A 26918-nucleotide genomic window follows, 5' to 3' on the forward strand; every position below is an offset into this window, starting at 1 on the left:
CTTCACAACATTTCAGTGGGTTTTGTCATACATTGACATGAACCAGCCATGGAGTTACATGTATTCCCCATCCCGACCCCGCCTCCCTCTCCACCCGATTCCTCTGGGTCTTCCCAGTGCACCAGGCCCGAGCACTTGTCTCGTGCACCCCACCTGGCAGACTGCTGTTCTTTTAATCCGTCCTCAGCACCGAAAGATCAGTTATCTGCTTTTTACTATCCCGCTGTTGCCAGTAGAATCAGCATTATTTGCTTTTGCCAAAATACCTAGGTGTTCTGCAAATTTCCGTTTAAACACCTTCTCATTTAAATGGTAATTTGTATTCCCAACGTAGTGTTACCGAAAACATTTTTAAGGTTGTAGTCGTAAATGTTGAGAGACCCAGGCCTCTCGTGCATCTCTACTAAAAATGCTGTCGCCATCCTCCCTGCCCTCTCCTGGATGGAAGCCCTTGGCCACTTGTACCCATCACCTGGAAACATTTAAAAACCGACAGTGGCCCAGTAGTATTAAAAACTCTCCAGATTAATGCGCAGGCGCTAGACAACCAAGCACTGGTGTACACTTGGGTTGTTCTACAGCGGGCCCTTCTTAAAGCCCTTCCAGAACATACTTGTGACTTCACATTTCCGTTTAAAAAATACGACCCCTTAAAAAACTGCCCAAATAGTGGGAAAGTGGTACAGCCCAGATGAAGGAAAACGGTCGATTTCAAAAAGCATGATAGTCCTACTTCCGACTTTGCTATAAGTGGCTAAGACGACTAACCCAAGTGAAAGAACAAACTACTGTATTCTACTAGAATACCAGGAAAAGGCAGTTTGAGTAGTCTAGCAAATGAGTTGAGAACACAAAACAGTGAAAATTCATCACGTTAAGTTAACCTGTAACAGGTTCAGAAAACTATTCCATACAAGAACATGTCTGTTAAGAAGTCAATCAAACAGTATATATGAAAAGCAATTATACTAACAGCAAAGTTGGGCAATATTAACATGTGTTTTCCACTCCCAGAAAACACACACGAGGCCTACAACGCGAATAAATAAAAGAGAGAATGGGGAGAAAAATCACATTTATTAAGACAACCACAGGCTGGACACAACACACATGCTAAAAAGTGGACTGTCTTTTGAAACTTACTTCAAAGGTAAATAGTTTGTTTTCCACAGCCCCACAATCATTCCCGTGTTTACAAATTAAAAGGCCCACGTTAGACATTAAACAGTAATATGTAAAAACCTATCCTTTCCTTGCAAACATGAGAAGACATTCCAGTGAAGTTATTAAGGTTGGTCAGTTAAACCTAAAGCTACCCACCAGATCTTTTTAGCAATGAACCCATCCATGTTGACCCTAACAAAAGGACCTGTATCATAGTCACTGTGCTTTAGGTAATGTGGCTTTCTCTAGCTTAACCATTATATTCGAAGATTTCTTTCCTCCTATTTAACATTTTGCAGTCCTCCAGAGCTCCCTGAATTATTGGACATTCATGACTCCTAGTTTGACTAGTTAAAAGCCCCAGGAGGGCTATGAAGACTAGCCTTTGTTTTCTACACCTGGCACGAGAACACAGAAAATAATTCAATCTTAGCTTGTGGCCAACCATCTTTTAAGGGTGTAGTCTCTCAGCCTCAGTAATTAATAATATAGCCAGGAGCACAAATTATCATCTATCAAAAGGTTATTTCAAGACTTTTTCCAAATTAAAAATTTGCAAAAGGAACAGTCCTCCATGTTCTCACTAAGCAGTCTAAGTTAAGGGTGGGGCTATACACGTGTTTCCTGTTTCAGTATCTCCTTTCACCATTCTAAGACTATTTAAATGACTCACCTGATTTGGGGAGGCACCAAAAGAAAGCCTTTATGCAATTTAGCCTTAACTGCTAATCAATCTAAATCAATTGCATTTTAATCCTTGCAATAGGAATAGATCACTAAAAAGGGCCTTCTGATCTCCCCACTTCCCAAAATGAAATTATAGAAAGGAGCAATTTTAGTTTTATGATTAAAAAAAAAAAAAAAAGACCATCTAAGCAAAGTTTTACATGACATTATATATGTAAAATAAAGTACCATTTCCACTTAATTCAGTCTTCAAATATTTTTTATTGGAAGGCCATGCATTGCCTTCATTTATTGTATTTCAAATCACTGTACATTTACTTTTGTGAAAACACTGCCTGCATTTTCTAGTACAAAAAAAACCTAAAAATTGTTTCAGGAATGTAGAGAAATATCCAACTTAAATAGCGAAAAAGTGCACCATAATTACTGCTGCACTGCAGTCATTTCTGCATTTCCCATGTTTCTTAAATAACTATCTTGTCTGATAACACACAATATAAAGAGCAATTATGAAAAACAGACATTTACATATACTTCTAAAGTCTTACTGAGAATATCCTGTTGGCATCGGATAACCAATCATAGGCGCAGCTGCAGTAGCAGGATATGCATATGCCTGTTGGTTCATACCATTGTGCATATTTGGAACGTTACTTCCATATTGCTGAGTGCTATCATAACCGTTCTGGTAAGTCCCTGTTGGATTACCAGTCCTAAAACTGGTCTGTATACCAGCAGACACAAAATTACTTCCAAAGCTCCCATTGGTGTAATTCGCAGCACTGTAAACACCATTCTGAGTTTTTGCCCCAAAATCTCTCTTAAGCAGACTAGAGTAACCGCGGTCATAATTTTCCCTGTCTCTAAATGTATTAAATCCACCCCTTTTGCCCGCAGAGTATCTGTCCCGCCGGTCATCCTTCATGCCTCCTCTACCCCTGGAACGACCTGTCAAGAAAAAAATTGCCAAACTGTTATTTCCATGGAATCAATCATTACTAACAGAAAAGAATGTGGTAGCTCTATTCGAGAGGTATTTTCTAAACTTCTTTTTGCACTCACCCACCAATCCCATCTAAATGGATTTGTCGACTATCATGTGACCCCCACACCCACCAACACTTCTTACCAAAGGTTGGTCTTACCTGAACCTCTGTCTTCGACCAACTGAAGCAACTTAGGATTAATTGCTTGATTAGCTTCACGAAGCACAGAGATAAGGTCGCTCACTTGCTTTATGTTATTAGGTGTAAAGAAAGTGTATGCTGTGCCTGTTTTGGTACTGCGAGCAGTTCTTCCAATTCGATGAATATAATCCTCTGAGGAGTTAGGGTAGTCATAATTGATGACAAATTTCACATCTTCCACATCTGTAAGGTGTTGCAGTGTGGCAAAATAGCAATGTACAGGGTTTTGCACACCACAACAGCCAGACCAAAAATAAAAAGTTAGACAATTGTACTCCCAAGAAGGTATGGGCTGCAAAAAATACAGTTAAAATGGTTATCCATTCCCTGTAGGAATACCATTGAGGTTGAAAGGGGGGAGAAAAAAAAAACAAAAAGCACACGTCATCTGTATACCTTATTACCCACCCAATGATGGAGCGTGTCAAAAGGACGTGTGTATTTCCTAACAGTCCCAAATTAGCAAGTCCCCTTACAGATCATCAAGTGACATCTGAATGCTTCTGCGCAGTAGGGCCACTTAAAAGTTCACAGCAACCTCCTCGTGTGCTTTCATTTTGAGGACCTTTCAACAAAAATGTACATGGTCCTTTGTGTTACACACTTATCAGAAGTTCAAAATTCTGGCCACACTGCTTGTCTTGCCAAGACCTTACAACCGCAGCTGCAAGAAAAACATACCTGTCCCCCAAAAGTTGTTTTTATGCACTGTGTCTCGTCTAGGCAAGCGCTTCCAAGAAGCCAGGATTCACTTGAGAATGTGTCTCTCTCTGGCAGGTCTCGACATGACGACTACTGTGTAGGTGAGGGAGGAACTTTCAAAGCACTGCTTTTTTTCCCACTGACTATGTGTGAGAAGTTGCTCCTGCTCTAGATCTTATGTGCCAGTACTCACCAATTTGTAAAAGGCTTTTAGTACCTTTTAAAGCTGCTCTCTCCATTTCAAACTTGAACAAAAATTTCATTGAACATTGAAGTTTGGAAATATTTCTTCGACATTTCAGCAAACTCACTGAAACTCAAAGACCCACAGATCACAGTAAACAGTTTGAAACAATGCTGTACCATGGCAGTCATGCAAAGCATGGGACAGAAGAAATACCACGGCAGTGAACTGTGAGGATAACTTCCATTTTTTTCCCCCGGAGAGAACAGTTTACGGGGCAGAGGTGGTATGTTCTGCCTTTTGAAGATTACTGGCACACTTTCAGCTTTTCACCTCTCTAATCGACTGGAAGCAGCCAGCCGATCACTAGTCCTCCATCCCCCTCGAGTCCTCCGATTGTCATGCCTAGGCCTTGCCACAAAGACTGCACCTTTATATGAAAAAAACTTAGAAAAAATGCAGAGGTTAAAGAAAGCAATAAACTTTCTTTAAAAAAATTATATGGGTATCTTCTGGGAAACCAAGCCATGAATGCGAGTTTGTACTAACCTAGCCCTCTGGAGGCCACATCTGTAGCAATCAGAATAGGAGCCTTTCCATGTTTGAATTCTGCAAAAGAAGGCACATATACCGCCATCAGTATGAACGGTATTCTAAGTGTATGGGGTGGGCATGGGACCCCACACTTAAATACTTACCATTTAGAACCCAGTCACGTTCCTGTTGACTCTTGTCACCATGGATACCCATGGCAGGCCACCTAAAGTAAAGAAAAGTTACATTAAGAGACTGGCATTTAAAACCTTGTCGATTTTAACCATCTGCTTTAACCGTTTTGGTCACAAACCCTTTTAACTCCACCTGAAACAAGGTATACAGAGTCTTTCCCATACATGTATACTACCAGATCATTTCCATCTTTGAAACTCAGATCTATCAACCCTGATTAAACTTTGCCCCTTCTCCTGAACTCAGCTCTAATAAATATCTGCTTTAGTGGAGGACAACCACACATACCCATCTCTCCTCATTTTTCTAGTGAGTTCATCACATCTTCTTTTGGTTTCAACAAAAACAATGGTTTTATTCTCCTTTTCACTCATGATCTCTTCCATTAGACGAATAAGCCTTGAAAGAAAAAATATTCTGAATCTTAAAAAAGTTCATGGTTAAGAGCAAAACACCAACTTTTACTCACAGGGCTACAAGTTAAAAAGAAAACATCTGCTTAACCTTTTTAACTGTTTACCCTTTATCCTTAAACCATAAAACAATACTCTTTCTGTTAAGGAAGCAAAACAATTTTCAGCATGACAGATTTCAAATTAGCATTTAGATTCCACCCAACTGAAAGTCACTTTTAAGATGACTTGTGAAAGTGACTCAACTTGTAAAATTGTTTTCAGAGTCAGTCACTTACTTTTCATCCTTTTCTACATCATGACACACATCCACAATCTGAAGAATGTTGTGATTTGCACTGAGTTCTAGTGCACCAATGTTTATATGAATATAATCTTTCAGGAAATCTTCAGCAAGCTGTCTTACTTCTTTTGGCCAAGTAGCACTCCACATTAGGGTTTGCCTATCAGGCTACAGATTTTTAGATTAAAAAAAAAAAAAGAAAAAGCGTTGTATTGTAAGCACAAATTTACAGCTTAGCTTGAAGACATGACAACATTTAAAGGGCACTCACTCTGATCTGGTCCACAATCTTCCTTATTTGGGGTTCAAATCCCATATCAAGCATTCTATCTGCTTCATCAAGGACAAGATAGGTGGTTCTTCTTAGATTGGTTTTCCCACATTCTAAAAAGTCTATCAGTCTTCCAGGTGTTGCAATACAGATTTCCACACCTTCAATTAAACACAAATGTTACCATGACATCCAGAACTTTCTGCATAATCAGTGACAAAACCTTTTTTCTTACATACCTCTCTCCAAATCACGTATTTGTGGTCCCTTGGGAGCACCGCCATAAATGCAAGTAGACTTCAAGCGACATGCTCTACAGTATTCAGCAGCTACTTGCTGTACCTGTTGGGCCAGTTCCCGAGTAGGTGCCAGCACCAAGCACTAAAAAAAGAGAAAGTGGAACACCTTTAGCAGAGTCCTGAATTCTACTTTTAAAGTGCTACACTGGCAGATGATTTACATTGTCAATACCCAAAGCAGCTTTGTCCCTTCCCACACTGAAAACTATATATATAAAACCACAAATTTTCTTTCGCTGTATAGTCTACAAATCTTTATACTTTTAACCAAGTTAAGAGAATACATATGTACACTTACAATAGGCCCATCACCTCTCTCTAGGAATGGCTGATGATTGATGTGGACAATGGCAGGCAGCAAATACTAAACAAGAGAAAAGAAAACAAAAGAAGTCATATTAAATATTAAAAACACTTCTGGTTTAATTCCCAACCCATTTTCTTCAGGACCTGTCACATAACTCAAAAAGGTCCCCCAAACTTACAGACAAAGTCTTTCCAGATCCAGTTTGTGCTACCCCAACCATATCCAATCCACTTAGAGCAACTGGCCATCCCTGAGCTTGAATAGCTGTGGGTTCAGTGAAGTTCTGCCTTGCAATCACATCCATGACATTTGCTGTAATATTAAAAATTAAATAAACAATAATGCCAAGAGAAAGGAATTTTTTTTAAAAAGGTGGGGAAAACTAGTACTTACCAGGGAAGTTTGCCTCATAAAAATTCAGGACTGGCTTTGGGCAGTTATGACCTCTAACTGTAATTTCCTTGCTTCTTCTGTATGTCTCTACCTCTTGCTACAAAACAAATTACAAGAATTCAGTTATATCTCATGAGGACTCCCCCTAACTAAACACACGACCAATACACCCCTAAAATAATCATTATCTACATTAACATTCCTTTTAAGTTTGTAAGACATTTCTAGTCAAACTTAAAAGTCACTGAGTTACAGCCTGAAGAAACCACATCAAATTACTCACTGCTGTACGCCTAGCCAAATCGGGGTGTTCTTGATAAAAATTCTTCTCAAATTTGGGCAGCTCATCAAGATTCCACTTCTTTTTAACCAGTTTCTCTCCAGGGTTTCCAAACTTCTTTCCAGATAAGGGCCCTGCCCTACTTCCTCCAAATCGAGGAGCACCAAACCTAAAATTAAAGAAAAAAAAAATTACATTTTCAAACATGTACATTTTTTACCATTCCTGCGCACATGCTAAAAATCAATGAAAGACTCTGGAGGTGCAAGTGCTGTCCTCAGTGATGGCCATTCTTTCAAAAGCCACAGTTAATACCATATCTCCCTCATTTCCCGCTATACGAAGTACACACCATTGAAAACAAATCAACAGCCCGGGATTTACTGGGTCGGAAACTGGTTGGCCAAGCTCTGGAAGTTCAGATACAAGGACAGACAACACCTGGTGGCTACTACTCTTTCCCACGAGCGAAAAATTAAATGCCTAAAAAAGCCAATAAAGTAGAAGCTTAACACCGATGTTAGTAGCTGTCCTGAACCAAAGAGCTCTGGTTTTAATAGGTAGCGGAACAATACAGGCAGTGAGAGCAGAACACGGAGGGTGGTCTCGGGGACAGTTAGGCAAGCCAATCGAATTGGGGGATCCCTCAAAACGGCTTCCTACCAAGGTAGCAAAATTATATAACGAAAGGAAAACGAGGAGGAGGAGCCGGAGACTACCGGGGGAGGAGTCCCGGCCCGGGCGGAGTCCTCCGGGCGGCGTTCCCGCTGGGGCGGCGCTTCCCCCTTTGTCTCGCATTTCTCTCTGCGCCACATTTTCTCGACGCTGCCATTTTGAGCTCCTCCGCCGGGCGGGGTAACAAAGGCGCCGCCGCCATGTCCGCCGCCGGCATTTTGTACCCACGGCTCGGCACATGGCCGACTCCCGGGGGCGCCGGCCACCCTCCAACCCTCGCCGCATTAACGGCTTCGGAGGCGGCCCCCTCGTCACCCACAGAATCCCCAGATTCCGTAAAACTCCTATAACCGTACACCTAATAGCAGCGACTTCGCCTCGAAGCGCTGCGCTTTCCTTTCCTCGAGAAATCTGCTCGAAATTCTCCCAACAGTTGCCAAATCATCAAGGCCCCAATACCCCCTTCCCAAACAAAAAAGAATCTTGAAGACCGTTAACAAGAAAATTCCAGTTTTGGACAAATATCAAAATGGCGCAAGCCCCTTTCGGTGGCGGAGGCCCAAGAATAGTCTTTAGAAGTCGAGTTCCCCCCGCCACCCCACCCCCGCAACCTTCATCGGTCTCCCATCCCCCACCCACCGGACCTGACAGGTCGGTTCCCACACTCACCCTCGATCCCGGCCACGGTCTCGGTCACTCGAATAACCCGACATGGCGTCAATGGTTGCGGTTGGCGGGAAGCGAAGCGGAGAGAATCGGGTGCGACGAGTCGCTGGAGGTGGCTCCGGCGACGGCAAAGCCTTGCGGGGGCGGCAGCGGCGGAGGAACGACGATGACAGAAGCCAAGGCTGCCCAACAAGAGACCGGTGGAAATGAATGAGGTGCCGGCCGCGTCCCGGCAGCCGGTTTTATAGCCTGGCCCGCCTCCTCCGCCGCAGAGAATGCTGGGAGCCGCTCTATGACCTAATCACTCCGCCCCTGCGCAGAGGTATTAACGCCTGCCGGCGTTCCGGGATTCGCCATTTTCTCGCCCCTCCCCCCACCCCGGGCCCTTAGCCGAATTTTCGCCCCTTTCAAGGATGGGACCTGCCCTACCCCCACCTCGCCTTCCCACTGGGATGCCTCAGCCTGCACTCTCTTGACTTCACCGTTTTCTGGTCTTTCACACTTCAGGGAAACCACTGCGCCCTTTTCCAGGTCTAGCCCAGACAATAAAACGTCCAGCCCCGGTCAACCCACTCGGTCCCCTTGGAGATGTTTACGTCTCCAAAGAGCTTTTACGCCCATTACTAGGGGCAACAGGAAGGCGGAGCCTGCCATTGTCACGTGGCTGTCCCCGCCCACCGAGTGAGCGGGACGCACTACTTCCCCATTTGGCGTCGGCGGAGGAGTACAAGACGAAATAGCTCACCGGAAGTGCCGTGCTAATGCCCCCGGGAAATCTGCCGGGGCTGCTGGGTGACACGGGTTGTCAAGCCCACCCACCCCAGGACCCCTGAGCGCGGTCTGGCTGGTGAAAAATGGTTATCTAGAGCTCGCAAACCGCCACCTCGGCACGTGCTGCCAAGGAAGTGCTCCCGCGGTGACCAATCAGCAGCGAGAAGCCGTTTTAACGTCCCTCCCTCTTCCACCGCACCCCTTCCCGGCACTTTTGTTTGCTACCCTTCCTGTCAGCGCTGGGTCTGCGCTGTGCGGCCCATTCAGGACGCCGTCCCGCGCGCGCGCGCCCGGCTAGGAGTCCGGCGGCGACTTGCCTCCGCGACATGGCCGGCTCAGAGGCTGGTGAGTCTCTGCCTGGAGCCCCGTTTGTGTGTGCGCTCAAGTCCCCTTTCAGTCCAAGTCCTGAATGCTCCTCCCCAGTTTATCTGAGGCTTCGGGTGGGTCTGGGTTGCCGGCGGGGCTCGTGAGACAACCGGGTCGTAGTTGGCGGGTTCTCTGGCTGGGGCTTCTCAGCCCCGCTCCCTGGCGCATTCGAAGTTGTCGAGCTTGATTTGGGGCGGGGAGACAAGGGCCCTGCGGTGAGGCCTGCAGCACGCGGGCATGTTGGCTGTAAGTGATCAGAAAGTGTCTTTCCCTAGACTGTTATTTTCTAGGGAGTGTGCCCTCTGCTCCTGCATTGCGGGGCCTGAGACTGAGTATTAGCGCTCTAAAAATCTTGTTGTCATCCCAAAGCAGAATAGTGGTGGATTTTCCCGCTTCAGTGCTTTCTACGATTACTGGCTTTGTGTAGAGCCGTTTTTGAAAAGCGAGCTGATTGTGTTGTCTAGGACGCTTTCATCTTTTTTTCCAAGACTGCGTTCAAACCAGTTGTCATGGTTTGGTCTGCTGTAGGTAATGGGCACTGGGAGAGGGGGATAACGTGCCTTGACACTCCCACACATACACGTTTATTTCTAGAACATGCTGAAGATAACGTGCACAGTAAAAGAACTTGCCCCTTAATCGCCAGTTATTTCAGGGAACAAGTGTTTCAGGTTTGCTAAATTACCTTTGGTTGAGAAGCCCTTGAAATAATTTGGCTAATCCCAACGGAGGGGTGATACACAGGAAACTTCGATAGGGTTAGTAATGTGCTAGCTGTGAATTTAAAGGCGTTTTTATGAATTTCCCATATCTCTTTTCATATACGTCAAGTATAATTAAAAATAAAACTAACAAATGCAATAGTGTTGGTGCCATTACTCTAGTTTTTCACAGCCTAGGCTAATCACCTATTTGGGCAGCAGAGAAATTCCAACTTGCACAAGATAATTAAAAACAGGACTAATGCTATGGGGAATTTGAAGCAACATCCATTAGTTAGTTTCTAGTAGCCTGAGATTATCATTAACAAACTGTCTTGTTTGTGACATCCTGTTTACTTGTAAATGTGTTGAAAAAACATCTACCTATGGTTAGTAAAATGAGACCTGTGGTAAGTAACTTAAGATTTTAGGTTGCAGCAGTGAAAATTGAATTTGCATCATCAGTTCAGTTCAGTCGCTCAGTCGTGTCCGACTCTTGGCGACCCCATGAATCACAGCACGCCAGGCCTCTCTGTCCATCACCAACTCCCGGAGTCCCCTCAAACCCTTGTCCATTGAATCGGTGATGACATCCAGCCATCTCATCCTCTGTCGTCCCCTTCTCCTCCTGCCCCCAGTCCCTAGTTTTGACTAAATTGAAATTACAGCTTTTTGGAAGTCATCCCAAGAAATTAAATACAGCTTTTCAAAAATCATGCCTAGTCCAGTGGTTAGGGCTCCACCTTCCAGCGTAGAGGATGCAGGTTTGATCCTTGTTCAGGGATTTAAGATCCCTTATACTGTAGGGTGTAGCCAACAAAATTTTTTTTAATTGGAAAAAAATCACTTTGGAGGGTCTTCGAAATTCTTTAACAATCAAATTCCTTATCTTCTATTGAATTTAGTGTCTGTGTTTGTGGAGGTTATTTTTTAAAGAAATGTGTTTGACTTTTTCTAGTATTGGACTAATCTTTTCCTTCCTTTCCCAAAAGAGTGGATAACTATTGCCAATAATCTTCTTTTGAAATGTCACATACACCTGAGGATTCGAGAACTAGAAGACTGTGATGCTAATGTTTTTATTGCTCTTTATCAATCCATTTTGGGAGAAAAGGTACCAGGTAAGGATACTTAAAAGCAGAAGTAATAGTGTCTATATCTTAGGCCAGACATTTCTAGTGCTTTTTTTTTTTTTTTCCTAGTTTTTTTTTAGTTAGATCTTACATGTAAAATCTTGACATTTCTCTTTGTATCTTCTTTTTATCTAAATAATAGCATTCATTGTCTTAATGAATGTCTTAGGAGACCCACCTATAGTAACTGCCTTGGTCATCAACTGTTTAATCATTCATAATGTCGTGTGAAAGTCACACCTTCTCTGTAAATGTACCTTCATGGGTTCTAAAATTGAGTGGAATTTGAAGACTTGTTGAGTCTTGGTATTTAACCAGTGTTATGGATAAGAATTGTTTGTACTGTGTTCCTGGTTAAGTCTCTCAGAGTCCTTATCCACAGATTGCTCTGCTACCTCTGTATCTTTATATTGTTTACAACCATTAAGCACTAAAGCTCTGTACAGTCCCTCTTCCCTCCATTGTTATGAGTCAGTGCCCTCATCACTTCCTGGAATAATGGGATAGCCTCCAGCTGGTATCTTTGATGCTAGTCTCTTTAGAGTACAGAGGCATGTAGTTATTGAATCAGTCTTTTAAAATACTCATTTCATCCTTCCCCAAGACACTTATCTTCCTCAATACAAGAGGAGAAACTCCAAATTTAAGTTGTTGTTAAAATCTTTCTGCTCTGATTATACTGATCTTAAAAGCCTTTATGCCAGTAATTCCCAATAGCTTGCTTTAACAGCACATATATGAATCCTCCTTTCACACCTGTTATGGGTTTTTTCCCTCTCACGGAAAACAGCCTAGGGTTATGGGTTAAAGTCCCACCTCACAGGTTCTCTCTCTCGTTAGAGTATTAGCATCTCCTTGAGTTTATGGATCTCTTTAGCTTTCTTCAGCGTGGCACTTATTACGGAGCATGTTCATACATGTGCTGTGTACGTGTGTGTGTCAGTCACCCAGTCGTGTCCGACTCTCTGCGACCCCATGGACTAGCCCACCAGGCTCCTCTGCCCATGGATTCTCCAGGCAAGAATACTGGAGTTGGTTGCCATTTCCTTCTCCATATATATGTTGATTGACTATATATTCAACCAATAAAGATTCTACTTTGTGGAATTCAGGCTATGTTTATCCGTATGTTATGGCCTACTCTGTTTGGGCATAGCTCAGAGGCCTGGTCAGAGACAGCTAGATGAAAACTTGGACTTGCACAGGGTGCAGAGTTACATAGTTTTTTCCCCACAGATCTCGTAGCTGTTCCCAGGAATCAAGAGGATGAAGCTCACAATGTGCAAGCAGTGATTGATTCGCTAGCTTTGGATTACCTACAGGTCAGCCTGTCTCACATAACAGGTTGGTATGTACTTAATCATCAGATAATTTTGCATTTTACTAAAATATTTTGTTGGCTAGAACTCAGCCTTGTTTTACCAAATGAGTAAGGTTGTGAAATAGACCAAACAGCAAGACTGAACCAAGACAATTCACTGGTATAGTTAAGACATCCTTAAAAGCTTTTCCAGGAGAGTCATACATTGAGTTTGGGATAGGTCTCAGAATCCTAGCTGGTAATTTGAATTGTGTTTTGTTGTTACTATATAGCTACCATTGTTTGTTTATAGTAGCTAAAAATTAGAAACACCTGAGTGTCCATTAATAGGGACAGGTTAAATAAATTACTATAGTTTCTTATAGGGAACTACTCTGCAGCTATAAAAGATAATTGATGATGCTCTTTATATGTCAATACAGTGTTCCATATTCGTGAAATGATCTGTAATATATATTGAACGAGAAAAATATGATGTAGTTATAATGGTGATTTGCAGAATATGCTATTTGTAAAAACAAATTCAGAAGTTATATGCAGTTGATTGAATGAAGAAGGACTCTGTAGAAGTACATGTAAGAAATTTAACTCCAATGAGATGAACTGGACAAGGGTGGGATGAGATTTTTCATCTTATACCTTTTGCACTTTTAAAATTTTGAACCATATGAATGTATTACCTGTTCAGAATAAATAAAACTGTAAACTGTTTTTCAGCCTTTTTCCAAAACAGTATCCATGCTTACATTCAAAAGCCAAACATAACAATTTCATTTGTAAATCTCTGTTTTGGTAGATAGAAAATGAGGGTTATTTCAGGCTAGTGAACAGAGGAAATTCTGGAGACTTGAAACTATACCTGAATCACTAAGAGAAAGTGTATACTGTTTCATTCTTTGACAGTCGTTAAAAGAGATACATCTTAGTCAGGATAGGACATTTATATCTTATTTTGGTAGTAATAGCAACATTTTACAGAAATACTGTCTTTAAGTTTTTTAGTGTAGTTCAAGGTGAGTAAATGTGGTAAATTAGTTTGGAGAAAATTCATTTTGAGGGAGAATGCTGGGACTTCCCTGTTCTTTGGAAATGGCTTTCTCTCCCAATTGGGCAATTTTTGGTATTTATGTTTACTATATAAACACACCACATACCAAGACTGTGTCTGCGTATAGAACTTCTGGTGTGTGGTGTTGCCTCTGACAACTCATACCCACCCCACAGAAAGTTGCAAAACTGCTTACCTCCTCCAATAGACTGCAAAGCAGCTTTTTAGTCCTCCTGTGCTGTTTAAAGCAGTGTCTCCTACACTCTGAAGCACTGCATTCTCGCGGGCAGTCTTGTTGCTGGGTTGGCAGAGTATGCTCCCCGTCCTGGAAACCAGAAGTCTTGGATATGTCCTTGGGGTATGCTTGTGTATCTTGTTAAGCCAGAAATCATAGGGCTTAAAAAAAAAAAAAACAGGGCTTAAGATTTCTGTTCAGTTGTTTTAAACAAAAAAACTATCAAACATTGACTGTCTTTACTGGAGTGTTGTAAAACATCATATTTCTGGTTTAGTTTTTTTTTTTTTTGCATCATGACTGAGGTTATGAATGACTGGATTATCTCAAATATCAAATTTCCACTCCACCTCTCCCATACTTGTTAGAATTCATGCCAAATCTAATCTCCCAAAGGACAGCCCAAGTGTCTCAGGAGTTTTAAGTTCCATCCATACCTCAGGTTGCTCAGAGTCCATTTTAGGTGATATTAAACATGTCAAATTTTCATGATTTTGCAGCCCATTTCTTGTCAACATTTCAACTTAACATTTATTAAAAATCTATTTGAGCCAGGTACTGTGCTGGAGACTGTTTAAAGATTAGTTTCTAGGTATTAAGTTGGTATAATGGAAGGTAAGGCTGGAGAGTTGGGGGTAAGGTGAGATTAAAAGGAGCTTTATGTGCAGGGAACTGGCTCAGTTTTTAATTAAAAAATGGTATAACCTGTAGCAAGTGAATAGGAGTTAACAAATTTTAAAAATTAGGAATTCCTGATGAAGATATCTGAAGTTTGTTTTTGTTTTATATTCTCTACTGCTGTTGTCTTCAGAACAAGTCACACCACCATCATTCCATATTCACCAGGCTAATAAAATTCGGCTTAGTTGTTTTATACTTTTTTTTGTTTGTTTTTATACTTTAGTATAAATCTTATAGGATGAAGTTCACTTACTTTGCTTCTTCATAAATGAAGGACTATGCCAATGAATTATCACCCATAATGTTCAGGACTACCATTTTTCTGGTAGTCCTGAAATTGATTTTTTTTTTTTTTAGGAAATTGATATTTTTAATGTTTATACTGTCATTTTTTCTCGAGTTAATTTATAATCCTGTGTCCTGAACACTATTTTTACACTAGTATATCCATTTCAAACTCATGAGGCTTTCAATTTCTTGGTCAGTTTTTTTTAATAGCTCTGTATTCTGTGTTCAGGAGAAAATATAGTGAAAGGAGATAAAGAATCTATTAAGAATCTTCTAGAAATATTTGATGGGTTGCTGGAGTATCTTACAGAACACATCAGTGAAACATCTCACGAGAAAAGTAAGTTTAAGAATAAAATTTGGCTTGATTTATATTCTGTTATCTTCCTTTTCATCTTTTTGCCTATTTTTTTCCTTAGGAATTAGAATCACTAATACACTGTATGTGACAAACTTAATTGTAAATTAAATTTCAGTTCTCACTGTTGAAGTGGTTGAAAACTCTTATCTAATCATCACATCCTTTGTCAACTTGGGTATTGCTTATAAATTACTTTAAAGCTAGTATATAATAAGAAGCTAAATCTAGTTAAAATTGCTTATGGTCCTGTTATTACATGAAATTCCTTACTCAGTAATTCCCATGTCAGAACTGCCATTTTTGTACAAATTTGGATATTGCCAAGGCATCAACAGAAAGAGTTGTTATGTTTCTGTCTTTGGCCTACACCTAGGTTTGTGACAGCTTGAATATTTATTTTACTCTTCAGGTAATTCAGTTCCCCAAACTGTAACAGTTTGTTGTGTGAAATCTTGATTTTATGTTTTTTTATTGGTGAATTATTAACATTTTCCAAAAGTGTTCTGGTTATATTTAAACTGGATCACTAGTGTATAGGAGTTATTCATAATCTTTGACTCCATAAATCCCATTTCTAGGGATTTATCCTGAAGAAATAGTACAGAAGAAAGTTAGGGACTTCCTTGATAGTTAAGTGGCTAAGACTCTGTACTCCCAATACAGGGGCCTGGGTTTGATCCCTGGTCAGGGAACTAGGTCCCACAGGCTGCATTGAAGATTGAAAATCCCAGGTGCCGCAACTAAGACCTAATGCAGCCAGATAATATAAAATAAATTTTTTAAAAAAGAGGTGCTTAGAGGTTTTCATGCACTGTTACCTATCATTGGGAAAAAAAAAAAAAAGAAGGACCTCCATGTCTTACCAGTTTGGATTGATCAATAGTACAAAATGCATACAGGTTTCTCCTGCCTCCTGAGAAGCAACAGTTAGAACTGGACATGGAACAATGGACTGGTTCCAGAGTGAAAAAGGAGTACATCAGGGCTGTATATTGTCACCCTGCTTATTTAACTTATATGCAGAGTACATCATGTGAAATGCTGGGCTGGATGAAGCACAAGCTGGAATCAAGATTGCCAGGAGAAATATCAATAACCTCAGATACGCAGATGACACCACCCTTATGGCAGAAAGTGAAGAGGAACTAAAGAGCTTCTTGATGAAAGTGAAAGAGGAGAGTGAAAAAGCTGGCTTAAAACTCAACACTCAAAAAAATCAAGATCATGGCATCCTGTCCCATCACTTTATGGCAGATAGATGGGGAAACAATGGAAACATTGACAGACTTTATTTTCTTGGGCTTCAGAATCACTGCAGATGATGACTGTAGCCATAAAATTAAAAGACCCTTGCCTTGGAACAAAAGCTATGACCAACATAGACAGCATGTTAAAAAGCTGAGACATTACTTTGCCAACAAAGGTCCATGTCAAAGCCATGGTTTTTCCAGCAGTCATGTATAGATGTGGGAGTTGGACCATAAAGAAGGCTGAGTGCCAAAGGATTGATGCTTTTGACCTGTGGTGTTGGAGACCCCAACACCACAGAGTGGTGAGAGTGGTAGAGTCCCGTGGACTGCAAGGAGATCAGACCGGTCCATCCTAAAGGAGATCAGTGCTGGGTGTTCACTGGAAGGACAGATGCTGCAGCTGAAGCTCCAGTACTTTGGCCACCTGATACGAAGAGCCGGCTCATTTGAAAAGCCCCTGATGCTGGGAAAGATTGAAGGCAGGAGGAGAAGAAGATGACAGAGGATGAGGTGGTTGGACGGCATCACTGACTCAATGGACATGAGTTTGAACCAGCTGCAGGAGATGGTGAAGGACAGGCAAGCCTGGTGTGCTGTGGTCCATGGGGTCACAAAGAGTCAGACACAACTGAGTGACTGAACAACACCAGCATTGATACACAGTGAATAATATATGACTCAGAATAGGTTTACTATTGTGAAGTTATCCAAAACAAGTTTTTAGCTGCCATAGCAATTTATATAAATTCTAGTACAAATGAAGACAAAAAATGGGGGCAGGCTCAAGATTTCTAATTCTCACATTGTTGATGCTGATACCTATGACATGATTATAACATCTGAAATTAAATTCTTTAGAGATAGTTTTCTTTTATCTTTGTTGCTGAAAAGATTTAAAAGCATATAGAGATAAGGCATAGAAGGAAAGTTTGAAGGATGCCCCATACTGTATATTTCTTTTAATTTCAGAAAACTTCAGAGTGTGTAATATATTAATATGTTAAATATCAACCTAGGAACGTTGGGAAGAGTCAAAGCTGCATGCCATGTTTATTGCTCTCAAATAAACCTATACTCAAGTTAGGGAGACTACCATAAGTACATACAATAAAAAGCATTGTAAGAGAACTGGGAGGGAGTGAATGACATGCAAAAAAAACCTGACCTAATTCAAGGCTGCCACAGGTATTCGATGCTCTATGGTTTCCTAGTCATTTTAGCAGCAAAAATAAGAGGAAGAAAACTACCTGTAGTAGATTGATTGATTTGAAACCTCCTAGAGACAGCAGTTTTTATGACATAGTACTTGATTACAGGTAGTGGGGGATGATAATGGGGATGGAGAGGTGGACAGAACTGAGAGATACCTATATGTGAGGCTGCTAAAAGATGACATGCTGATTGGGGAATCTCCAGGGGAGGGCAGGAGGCTGTGGTGAGCTTACTGCTGCTAGGAGGGAGTTGCTCAGATGGAGTTGGAGGATGTTTTCTGAAGTCTGGTTCTCAACTTTGCGGGTCCAGATTTATACAGCAGGACTACCTGGAGCTGATCAGAATCTCAAAATGCCAATTAATAGCAGGAAATATTTATTACTAGTCAAGTCAGGTATAGGGCAGTTTCTTCTGAGCTGGCATTATCCTTTACCACTGCAGAACAAGGAAATTAAAGGCAAACTGTGGACTCAGTGCTGCTGCCCACTGTATGACTAAATCTCCACCCTCACTGTATGACTGAACCTTTCTAAGCTTCAGTTTTCTCCATCGGAAATTCTTTCACGGTTGTAGGAAAGGTTAATAGATACACATAAATGGTTTAGTACTGAGCCTAGCCCAGAGTTACTACACAATGAATATTGACTAACGTTGTTAAAATGTTGTTTGGTGAATATAGAAATAGAAAAAAGTGAGAAGTGGGATGAGAATATGCAGACGGGTAGATCTGAAGTAGGAGATTTCACCCACATACCTCCTGAAATCACTCGCTCAGTTACTGCCACTGTGAAAATGTATTTCTCTAGTATGTTGGGGTAGAAAAAAGTTTGATAGTCTTCTCTTTTTTTGGCCACTCAGTATGGCATGTGGGATCCTAGTTTCCCGACCAGGGATGAACCCCTACAGAAGGGCAGAGTCTTAACCACTGAACTGGATCACTAGGGAATTTCCAAGGTTGATAGTCTTAGGGAAAATTTCATCCACGCCTTAATGTGGTCTCTCTCTCCGGCTAGGGCGTTATTGTCTTGGAGTTTGAGTTAGGCTGACACAGTCATGTTTTTCTGAAGCTACACCCTAGACATTCTGCCTCAGACATCCCTTACGGATAGGTATAAAGAATACATGAACCTACCACCTAGCTTAAAGAAGAAAACACTGCTAGTACAACTGTAGACTCTTCTTAGAAAGCAGCACGTGTATTGCTTCTTTGTTACCCAGGTAATGCATGCTCATGGCAAGTAATGATTCGGTTCTTACTTCACTTTCACAGGAGCCTAGTTGACCAGTAAGGGGTTGAGGGTATTTTGCTGTCCTTACTTCTGTGCCTGCCCTGTAGAGAAATAATTACATTAACTTGTTTTTTCTTTTTTTAACTTGAGGTGGGGTTTTGTGTTTTTTTTTGGTATTGTTTTTATCTATTCCAAACAGGTGAAACTGGACAGGGTTCTAAAGAATCCCATCGAGGAGACCCTTTGGAAGATCGAGAAAATACTAAAGAATCCAGATCATCATGGAAAAGAGTTTCTTTTGAGAGGTAGCTCCCAATGTCTGTGAGTTTAATCAAAACAAGTTATGCTTTTCCTTCTTCTAAGAATTAAAATTGGCACACAATATACCAGAATGGCAGCAAAAAACAAAGCTAACGTGAATTTTACTAACTTCTCATGTTATAAACCTCCCTGAGAGAGTTTAAAGCACCTTCAGCTATGTATAATCTCAGCATTAACTGCCTACTTAATTTAAAACATTTCCTTGATCACCAAAATAATTTATGTTCCTTGCAGAATACTTGGAAAGTACTTGGAGTAAAAAAGAAGCAAAAAACAAAGAATAAGATGAACTATATCATTCAGAACTGAGTAACTGCTTATTAACATTTTGTTGTAATTTAGTCTTTTTTTTAACTATTTTTTTTTTTTTGAGATTTGGTCATATGTGTGTATAATTTTGTTTGCTAAATTTTAAAGTTTTAACACATCAAGTCTTTTCCTAACTTGATAAACTCTTTATAATCATTTTTAATCACTGTATAACATACTATGCAAATAGGTGCATCATAATTTACTAAACCATTCCTTTTCAGTAGAGGTAGTTTTTTTATATATATTTATGTTTTAAGGTGATACATGCTTTAATTTTTCTTCTCATATATTTAAGTTGTATTCAAAGTCAAAGACTATGAATGATATAGGGTGATTCAAAGTTGCCAAATTACTTTCCAAAAAGGCTGTGAATGTTTATATACCCACCAGCAGTATAAAAGTGCTGGGTGACTGCCCCAGTAGTCACCAACCAGTATTGTTGCCTGTTAAATACCAGAGTTTTTTAATTTGTGCTGTTTTCATAGGCAAAATGTAATGTTGTTACAGGCTTGATTATACTTCTGCTAAGTAGAGATTGAATATGATACTAAGATTTTCTTTTAAATATTTGATTATCATTTATTTTGTGGAGTTTGTCGCGGTTTGAAAAGCACAAGCAAAGCTTTCTTATTTAAATATAGCACATTGTGGAAAGTGTGTCTAAAGAACACTATCAGAAAATAAATTTCTTGACTTAATTTTTCATTATTAAATTTAAAAAAGTGCAAAACAATAGAAGGATGTTTAGTACAAAATTAATATCCTACCCAGATTCCCTTCACACCCCTAAAGTAACCAATATTTATTGTTCTCTGTGTGTCTTCTCTTATACATTTAATCCTTGACACTTTATACACTGCTTTTCCCACCATACATATATCAGATGAGCAGCAAAAGGGAAAGTCTCCCTTTTTCCTCACATAGTGATGACCAGTCTGAGCATTCATAGGCAGGCCACTTGAAGCAGTCCTTGGGATCCTCACTGGAAGGGCCCTTGTGGTCAGGCAGGCCGTGAGTAAGTGAAGACACTCTTTCAGGTGGTCCTTGTCATCTGGGGCCTTGGGCTCCTCCTGGGATGGAGATGAAGCAGAATCCACTGGTGAAATAATTAGACTTGGAGACACAGCACACACCTTTTCTCTAAGAAGTAATGGTGAGTAATTAAACTTTAAATATCAGTTATTATTCAGCATACAACTATGAAAATGTAAATAGTTATACCTAGGAGTTTTAAAAAGTTGAGTAGAGAGCCCTAACTGGACATCAGAATTGAAATTCCAGAATGCTACCATTACCCATGAAATATGAACAGTGGTCCAAAATGAGTCAAGTGGGAGTCCCAGATGCATGGGCAAATAGGTGCCTGCAAGTTTGTCATGTAATATGTGGGGCTTCCCAGGTGGTACTAGTGGTGAAGAAGCCGCCTGCCAATGCAGGAGACACAGGAGATGTGGGTTCGATCCCTGGGTCGGGAAGATCCCCTGGAGGATGGCATGGCAACCCTCTCCAGTATTCTTGCCTGGAGACCATGGACAGAGGAGCCTGGTGGGCTATAGTCGCTAGGGTTGCAAAGAGTCGGACGTGACTAAAGAGACTTAACATGCATGAATGCACATGTGGGACTTGATACCCTAGAAAGAAAATTCTGGATGCAGCTTAACAGTCACATTCAGAATACCCACTAAGTGTAGTTTTCCAAGCTGGATGACTCATTTCTTTCATAGTTTCAACCAAATCCATACATCCAGTAGCAGTTTTTCTCCCAGGCTTCAGGCTGTAATTCCAACAGTCTACTGCTTATAAACAGGCCCATTGAGCCTCTCATCTTGCCGTCCTCCAGCCATCCCACTTCTGTTCTGCTCATCTTGGCTATCTTGCTCTTTGCTTGTCATCATATATTGAGTTGGCCAAAAAGTTCATTCGGGTTTTTACATAAGATGGTACAGAAAAACTCGGAACAGATTGTTGGCCAAACAATAGTTTCTTTTTTTTTTTTGACTGTGCTCCACAGCTTGGGGGATCTCAGTTCCCTGACCAGGGACTCAACCTGGGCCACAGCAGTGAAAACCCGGAATCCTAACCCTTAGGCCACCAGGCAGCACCATATAGTTTCTTTTGTTGGAATACTCTTCCTCTTTGTCCCTGGCAGACTCGCTCTGTATTCCTACAGTGGGGTCTTCTTGCCTTATTTCACTAACACTATTCTCAACATTGCACAGTAACTTTAGAGTTTGACATTATGTAAACTGAGTTGCAGGGACAGCAGCCACCTCATATACCTTCAGCCAGGATTTGTTCAGTGCCTTCCCTGTGCCAGGCAGTGGTGATACGGTGCTAAACAAAAACAGACACAGACGCAACTCCCTTCCCTCGCGGCACATATATTCTACTGGTGGGGGCAGTCAGTAAATAAGACAAATAAGTGAAATGTGTAGTAAAATATTTCATGTTTGTCTTAGTATCCCCCAAATTAGGAAAACATCAGGCCCACAGTAAGTATTTTTTGGAGTTTGAAGAGGAATGGTAGAGTTGAATGAAGTACATTAAATTATGGCAGTCAAGTGGCCCACATTCTCTTCCAGACGCTGTACTGGCTGTGTGACTGAGGACAAGCCCCTTCTGTTTTCTGAGCCCGTTTCTTCCAGTGTGAAGTTAGAGAATTCAACTAAACCATCTTTGAAATCCTTCTCCGCTTCAGTACTCTTAATTCCAAAGAATAGACTCTCCTTTCCAAGGAATTGTGTTCAAAGAGCCTGAGCCTGGGAGGTCAGACAGTAGGCCATAGATATCTACTTGCCACTAAGGTGGGCAAAGGAGCAGAATACCAGAGTCAAGTGTAGGTAATGCAAGAAGGTTTCTTCAAGGCAGAGTGTCAGATGAAAGGGATGGTGGTTTTAGAAATGGTATTCTGTGATAGCCAGTGCATGTAGAAAGGTTGTATCTATAAAAAGTGAATTACTTGTTTTCAGATTTTAGCTATTCAGATGAAACACAATTCAAGGGAAAAAGAAAAGGTTGAGAGAAAAGCCAGGCTGAGGTGTTTGGGTTTGATATCATATGGTAGCTTCCTTTTATATTTGGATTTAAGTCATCAGATAAATGTCGTCATACACATTCTTAGGCATCTAATTCAGACTTTAATTCCAGGATTATAAATCTTTATTGCAGTATAATTGACATATATTATTATACAGGTATACAATATGATTCTTTGTGTATATTGCAAAAGGAATATCACAGTATATCTTGTTCAGTCAGTCATGTCCAACTCGTTGTGACCCCATAGACTGCGGCATGCCTGGCTTCCCTGTCCTTCACTCTCTCCCCGAGTCGGTTCACACTCATGTCCATTGATGAATGATCCCATTCAACCATCTTGTCCTCTGTCGCCCCCTTCTTTTCCTGCCCTCAGTCTTTCCCAGCGTTAGGGTCTTTTCCAGTGAATCAAGTGCATCAAGTGCATCACTTTGCATCAAGTGGCCAAATTTATTGGAGCTTCAGCATCAGTCCTTCCAATGAATATTCAGGGTTGGTTTCCTTTAGGTTTTACTGGTTTGATCTCCTTGCTGTCCAAGGGACTCTCAAGAAGAGTCTTCTCCAGCACCACAATTGGAAAGCATCGATTTTCTGCACGCAGCCTTATTTATGGATATGGACCAATTCTCACATCCATACGTGACTCCTGGAAACCATAGCTTTGACTAGACGAACCTTTGTCAGCAAAATAATGTCTCTGCTTTTTAATACACTGTCTAGGTTTGTCATAACTTTTCTTCCAAGGAACAAGCGTTTTTTTAATTTTATGGCTGCAATCACCGTCCACAGTGATTTTGGAACCTAAGAAAATAAAGTCTGTCACTGTTCCCATTTTTGCCGCATCTATTTGCCATGAGGTGATGGGACCAAATGCCATGATCTTAGTTTTTTGAATTTGAGTTTTAAGCCAGCTTTTTCACTCTCCTCTTTCACCTTCATCAAAAGGCTCTTTGTTCCTCTTTGCTTTCTGCCTTTAGGGTGGTGTCATTTGCATATCTGAGGTTGTTGCTATTTGGCAATCTTGATTCCAGCTTGAGCTTCATCCAGCCTGACATTTCACATGATGTACACTGCATGTAAGTTAAATGAGCAGGGTGACAATATACAGCCTTGACGTATGACATACTCCTTTCCCAGTCTTGAACCAGTTTGTTGTTCCATATCCGGTTCTAACTGTTGATTCTTGACCTGCATACAGGTTTCTCAGAAGGCAGGTAAGGTGGTCTGGTATTCCCATTTCATTAAGAATTTTCCACAGTTTGTTGTGATCCACATAGTCAAAGACTTTAGCTTAGTCAGTGAAGCAGAAGTAGCTATTTTTCTGGAATTCCCTTTTTCTATGATCCAACAGATGTTGGCAGTTTGATCTCTGGTTCTTCTGCCTTTTCTAAATCCAACTTGGACATCTGGAAGTTCTTGGTTCACATACTGAGAAAAAGTATTTTTAAACCTTTTCTAAAATTGAGCCTAGCTTGAAGGATTTTAAGCATTACTTTGCTAAGGTGTGAAATGAGTGCAATTGTGTGGTAGTCTGAACATTCTTTTGCATTGCCCTTCTTTGGAATGGTCATAAAAACTGACCTTTTCCAATCCTGTGCCTGCTGCTGAGTTTTCCAAATTTGCTGGCATATCGAGGGCAGCACTTTTACAACATCATCTTTTAAGATTTGAAGTAGTTCAGCTGGAATTCCATCACCTCCACTAACTTTGTTGTAGTAATTCTTCCTAAGGCCCACTTGACTTCACACTCCAGGATGTCTGGCTCTAGGTGAGTGATCACATCATCATGGTTATCTGGGTCATTAAGACGTTTTTTGTACAGTTCTGTGCATTCTTGTCACCTCTTCTTAAATCTCTTCTGCTTCTGTTAGGTCCATACTGTTTCTGTCTTTATTGTGTCTTTTCATGAAATGTTTGGTATCTCTAATCTTCTTGAGATCTCTAGTCTTTCCGATTCTATTGTTTTCGTCTATTTCTCTGCATTGTTCACCTAAGGCTTTCTTATCTCTCCTAGCTGTTCTTTGGAACTCTGCATTCAGATGGATATATCTTTCCTTTTCTCCTTTGCCTTTCACTTCTCGTCTCTTCTCAGCTATTTGTAAGGCCTCCTCAAACAACCATTTTGCCTTTTTGCATTTCTTTCTCTTGGGGATGGTTTTGATCACTGCCTCCTGTACAGTGTTATGAACCTTCATCCGTAGTTCTTCAGGCACTCTTGTTTATCGGATCTAATCCCTTGAATCTGCTTGTCACTTCCACTGTATAATCATAACGGATTTGATTTAGGTCATACCTGAATGGTCTAGTGGTTTTCCCTACTTTCTTCAATTTAAGTCTGTATGTCTAGTTAACATTCATTACTGAAAACTTACCCATTTTTTCTTGTAATGAGAACTTTTATGATTCACTCTATTAGCAACTTTCAAGTATACAACAGTATTTTTTCTTAAATCTTTTTTAAAATTGAGATACAGTTAATGTACAATATTATATAAATTACAGGTGTACAATATGGTGATTCACAATTTTTAAATTTTATACTCCATTTATAGTTTTTATAGGTCTTCCCTGGTGGCTCAGATGGTAAAGAATCCACCTGCAACGTGGGAGACCCAGGCTTGATCCCTGGGCCGGGAAGATCCCCTGGAGGAGGGCATGGCAATCAACTCCAGTATTCTTGCCTGGAGAATCCCACGGACAGAGGAGCCTGGAGGGCTACAGTCCATGGGGTCACAGAGTCAGGACATGACTGAGTGACTGAACACGTAGTTATAAAATATTGGCTATATTCCCTGTGTTGTATGCTCTATCCTTGTAGCTTTATTTTATATATAATAGTTTGTACTTAACCCCCATCCCTATCTTGTCCCTCTCTCCACTAGTAACCATTAGTTTATTCTCTGTATCTGTGAATTTATTTCCCTTCTGTTACATTCACTACTTTTATTTTGTAGATTCCACATATAAGTGATATTATATATAGTGTTTGTCTTTCTCTAACATATTTCACTAGCATAATACCCTCAAAGTCCATTCATGTTGTTGTAAATGGCAAAATTTTCATTCTTTTTTATGACTGAGTAGTATCCCAGCGTGTGTGTACATAAACCATGTTTTTTCTATCCATCCGTTAATGGACACAGTTTGCTTCCTTATCTTGGCGATTAAAAATAATGCTGCTATAAACGTTGGGGTGCACGTGTCTTTTCAAATTAGTGTTCTCTTTTATTTTGAGTATATAGCAAAAGTGGAAGTGCTGGGTCATATGGTAGTTCTGTTTTTAGCTTTTTGAAAAGCTGCTGCATTGTTCTCCGCAGTAGCTGCACCAGTTTACATTCCCACCAGCAGTGTACCAGGGTTCCCTTTTCTCCACATCTCCACCTACATTTGTTAATCTGTGATATTTTTGATAAGCCATTCTGACAAGTGTGAGGTGATAATCTCATTGTGGTTTTAATTTGCATTTCTCTGATTAGCAGTATTGAGAGTCTCTACATGTACCTGTGGCTATCTCTGTGTCTTCTTTGGGAAAATGTCTGTTCAGGTTTTCTGTCCATTTTTAAGTTGGGGTTTGGTTTTTGATGTTGAGTTGTATGAGCTATTTATATACTTTGGATATTAACCCCTTATAAGTCATCTCATTAGCAGATGTTTTCTAATTTTAAAGGTTGTCTTTTTGTGATGGTTTTCTTTGCTGTGCAGAACGTTTAAGTCTAACAAGGTCTCATTTGTTTCACTTTCATTTGTTTATTTTTGCTTTTATTTCCTTTGCTTTAGGAGATAGATCCAAAAAGGTATTGGTATGATTGTTTCAAAAAGTGTTCTGCCAGTATTTCCTTCTAGGGGTTTTATGGTTTTGGTCTTAAATTGAGACCTATAATCCAATTTGAGTTTATTTTTGTATATGGTGTGGGAAAATGTTCTAGTTTCATTTATTAATATGTAACTGTCCAGTTTTCCCAGCACCACTTATTGAAGAGACAGTCTTTTCTCTATTGTATTTTTTGTCTTGTCATAGATTAATTGCAATTTGTATATATACATGATTGTTTTAAGTTGCTAATCTCTCCCTTTCAAGTCCTTTTTAACAGCCCTGCATTTGTACTCTCCTCCCCTCACAATTATTGCTTCTGATGTTATATTTTATATCTAATTATTTTGTGGATCCCTTAACTGGGCTTTCCTAGTGGCTAAGTGGTAAAGAATCTGCCTGCCAGTGCAGGAGATACAGGTTCGACCCTTGGGTTAGGAAGATTCCCTGGAGAAAAATAGCAACCCAGTCCAATATTCTTACCTGGGAAATCCCATGGGCAGAGGAGCCTGGCAGGCTACAGTCCATGGGGTCGCAAAAGAGTCTGAGACGACTCGGCATCTAAACGACAGTTCCTTATTGTGAATATTCATGATTTTGCT

General features: G+C 40.6%; 2 protein-coding genes across 5 annotated transcripts in view; one reads left to right on the forward strand and one right to left on the reverse strand.

Moving 5' to 3' along the window:
* Positions 1 to 2092: 2092 nt before the first annotated feature.
* DDX5 (DEAD-box helicase 5) lies at positions 2093 to 8463 on the reverse strand. The gene is made up of 13 exons (XM_061144399.1): positions 8244 to 8463; positions 6903 to 7068; positions 6620 to 6716; positions 6405 to 6538; positions 6218 to 6283; positions 5860 to 6001; positions 5621 to 5781; positions 5345 to 5517; positions 4942 to 5052; positions 4623 to 4684; positions 4474 to 4533; positions 2997 to 3221; positions 2093 to 2799 (listed from the first exon to the last, which is right to left on the reverse strand). The coding sequence occupies exons 1-13, from the start codon at positions 8285 to 8287 to the stop codon at positions 2396 to 2398; spliced, it is 1845 nt and encodes a 614-aa protein (XP_061000382.1). The 5' UTR covers positions 8288 to 8463; the 3' UTR covers positions 2093 to 2395.
* Positions 8464 to 9003: 540 nt separating this feature from the next.
* The window catches only part of CEP95 (centrosomal protein 95), a 35864-nt gene continuing 17949 nt past the window's right edge, over positions 9004 to 26918 (forward strand). The window contains exons 1-6 of one of the 4 annotated variants that reach the window (XM_061144402.1): positions 9004 to 9356; positions 11071 to 11199; positions 12448 to 12555; positions 15014 to 15124; positions 19036 to 19141; positions 20507 to 20622. In XM_061144402.1, coding sequence (XP_061000385.1) covers positions 9338 to 9356; positions 11071 to 11199; positions 12448 to 12555; positions 15014 to 15124; positions 19036 to 19141; positions 20507 to 20622 — 589 coding nt within the window. In that variant the 5' untranslated portion in view covers positions 9004 to 9337. Of the gene's footprint in view, positions 9357 to 11070; positions 11200 to 12447; positions 12556 to 15013; positions 15125 to 19035; positions 19158 to 20506; positions 20623 to 26918 lie in introns of those variants that run through there. The other 3 variants (XM_061144400.1, XM_061144403.1, XM_061144404.1) reach the window with 3 other exon arrangements.

Source organism: Dama dama, chromosome 5 (genome assembly GCF_033118175.1).
Source record: "Dama dama isolate Ldn47 chromosome 5, ASM3311817v1, whole genome shotgun sequence".
Taxonomy (NCBI): Eukaryota; Metazoa; Chordata; class Mammalia; order Artiodactyla; family Cervidae; genus Dama; species Dama dama.

What these genes read in the sequence shown, in the direction of transcription:
- DDX5 (XM_061144399.1), bottom strand. Translation starts at nt 8,287, where the DNA reads ATGTCGGGTTATTCGAGTGACCGAGACCGTGGCCGGGATCGAGG. An exon ending in GACCGTGGCCGGGATCGAGG is followed by an intron (nt 7,069 to 8,243) that starts GTGAGTGTGGGA and finishes CTTTAATTTTAG; the next exon opens with GTTTGGTGCTCCTCGATTTG. An exon ending in ATTTGGCTAGGCGTACAGCA is followed by an intron (nt 6,717 to 6,902) that starts GTGAGTAATTTG and finishes TTTGTTTTGTAG; the next exon opens with CAAGAGGTAGAGACATACAG.